Genomic DNA, 1,966 nt, shown 5'->3' on the forward strand with positions numbered 1-1,966 from the left:
GGGGCTTCCCTGCCCCCTCCAGGGCCCGGCGGTCCAAAGACCCCCCGGTCTGACCGGGCTTGCAGCGAGCCGGTCTGCAGTGCCCAGCACCGGGCATCTCCATACTCCCGCCACCGGAGCTACGGCTGTCGGTCAGGATGTGACCCCGGCGCTCGGTTCCCGTAGTCATTGACCTGCTGATGGTGAGCGAGGCGCGGCAGATGGCCAGCATAACCCACAAGATCCGGATGGAGCTCCTGAGTGTCAATGACGTTTACCTCCTCTCCACCTTCCGCCTGCCCCCCAAGCAGGGGGGGACCCTCTTCGGCCTCTACTCCAAGAAGGACAACACGAGGTGGCTGGAGGTGTCTGTGGTGGGGAAAATCAACAAAGGTGGGTGCCTGCTGCACGGGGATGTGCTGGCCCCATGCTCTTGCCATGATGTTCAGATTGAAACAGGGACCCAGTTCCTGTTGCCCCCAGGGCCCACTGGGGAGAGCAGCGGGGTCCTCACTGGTCCCAGGGGGCTGCTGGTGCTGGGACAGGAGAGCTGATGGCCCCTTCCCTCTGCAGTCCTGGTACGTTACCTACGAGAAGACAACAAGCTGCATTCGGTCAACCTGCAGCACGCGCACGTGGCGGACGGGCAGAGCCACACTGTCATCGTGCGCCTGAGCGGGCTGCGCGGGGACATGCTGAGCGTGGAGCTCTACGTGGACTGCAAGCAGATGGACTCCAGCGTGGGGCTGCCCGAGCTGTCCGAGATCCCCCTGGCAGAGGTGGAGTCCATCGAGGTGCGCACGGGGCAGAAGGCTTACCAGAGGATGCAGGTGAGTGCCGGGACCCCTGGGGTGCTGAGACCCACCCCGCCATGTCCTTGGGGACATGCAGAACCCCCCACGGCTGACCATGTCTCCTCTTGGATGTCAGGGCTTTGTGGAGTCGATGAAGCTGATCCTGGGAGGGTCCATGAGCCACGTCGGGGCCCTGAGCGAGTGCCCGTTCCAAGGAGATGAGTCCATTCACAGTGCAGGTGACAGCACATCCGTGCCCTGCGCCGAGCAGGGACAGTGCGGAGACCTTACGGGGTCACCTAGGCATGCTATGTGCTGTGGCACATGGAGGTGGGAGGTGACAGCATGTCGCACAGAGGGCTGCTCCTGCCTCTTCCAGTCCAGCATCCCCACACAGGTGGCAGCTCCTGTGCTCTGCATGTGCTGACGGGGAGCAACTGCCTGAGGTGACACTGCTGGGCTTTGGTGGCAGCGTTTGGTAATATCTCCTCTCTCCTCTTGCAGTGACAAACGTGCTGGCCTCCATCCTGGGTAAGTCCCCTGCCTCCCCTGTTCCCTGGTGCGAGGGCGATGGCAGCATTTGGGGCTCCACCAAGATGGAGAACCCTCTGCAGCCTGTCCCAGTGCCCCAAGTGCCTGCAGGGTCCCCCAGCATGGGGCAAATCTGAGGGCATGGGATGTGTTCCAGGGAAGAAGGTCCTGTGTGGAGCAGGAAGGGCCATTGGCTGTCTTGTCCTCATGGTTTGGTGCCAGGGGACAGAGGAGTTCCCAGCCCACGGCCCTGGGACACTGTGTCTGTCCTGGGGCTGACCTTGTCCTTTCTGCTCCTGGCAGGTGAGCAGACCAAGGCACTGGTCACGCAGCTGACCCTCTTCAACCGGATCCTGACTGAGCTGCGGGAAGACATTAGGGACCAGGTGAGGTGGTGGGGCGGTGTTGGCTCTCCCTGCACTGGGTTTGGCCAAGAGCAGGGTGCCAGCGCTGCATCCCCCTGATGCTCCGTGCTCTGCTGCCTCACAGGTGAAGGAGATGTCTCTGATCCGCAACACCATCATGGAGTGCCAGGTCTGCGGTGAGTGCTGGCGAGGCTCTGCTCCCACCTCAGGGGACCAAGGGCCACCCTGTCTCACCCCCTGCCTGACCCTCCTCTTCTCAGGCTTCCACGAGCACCGATCCCGCTGCAACCCCAACCC

General features: G+C 63.0%; 1 protein-coding gene across 1 annotated transcript in view; it reads left to right on the forward strand.

The window, feature by feature from the left end:
* Positions 1 to 165: 165 nt before the first annotated feature.
* LOC104528325 (thrombospondin-3-like) overlaps positions 166 to 1,966 on the forward strand; it is a gene marked incomplete at both ends in the record, with an annotated part of 2,666 nt that continues 865 nt past the window's right edge. The window contains 7 exon segments of the mRNA XM_010172295.2: positions 166 to 372; positions 553 to 809; positions 910 to 1,012; positions 1,278 to 1,304; positions 1,608 to 1,690; positions 1,794 to 1,845; positions 1,930 to 1,966. Of these exon segments, the coding sequence (XP_010170597.2) occupies positions 166 to 372; positions 553 to 809; positions 910 to 1,012; positions 1,278 to 1,304; positions 1,608 to 1,690; positions 1,794 to 1,845; positions 1,930 to 1,966 (766 nt within the window).

Source organism: Antrostomus carolinensis, unplaced genomic scaffold (assembly GCF_000700745.2).
Source record: "Antrostomus carolinensis isolate BGI_N321 unplaced genomic scaffold, ASM70074v2 scaffold32617, whole genome shotgun sequence".
NCBI lineage: Eukaryota > Metazoa > Chordata > Aves > Caprimulgiformes > Caprimulgidae > Antrostomus > Antrostomus carolinensis.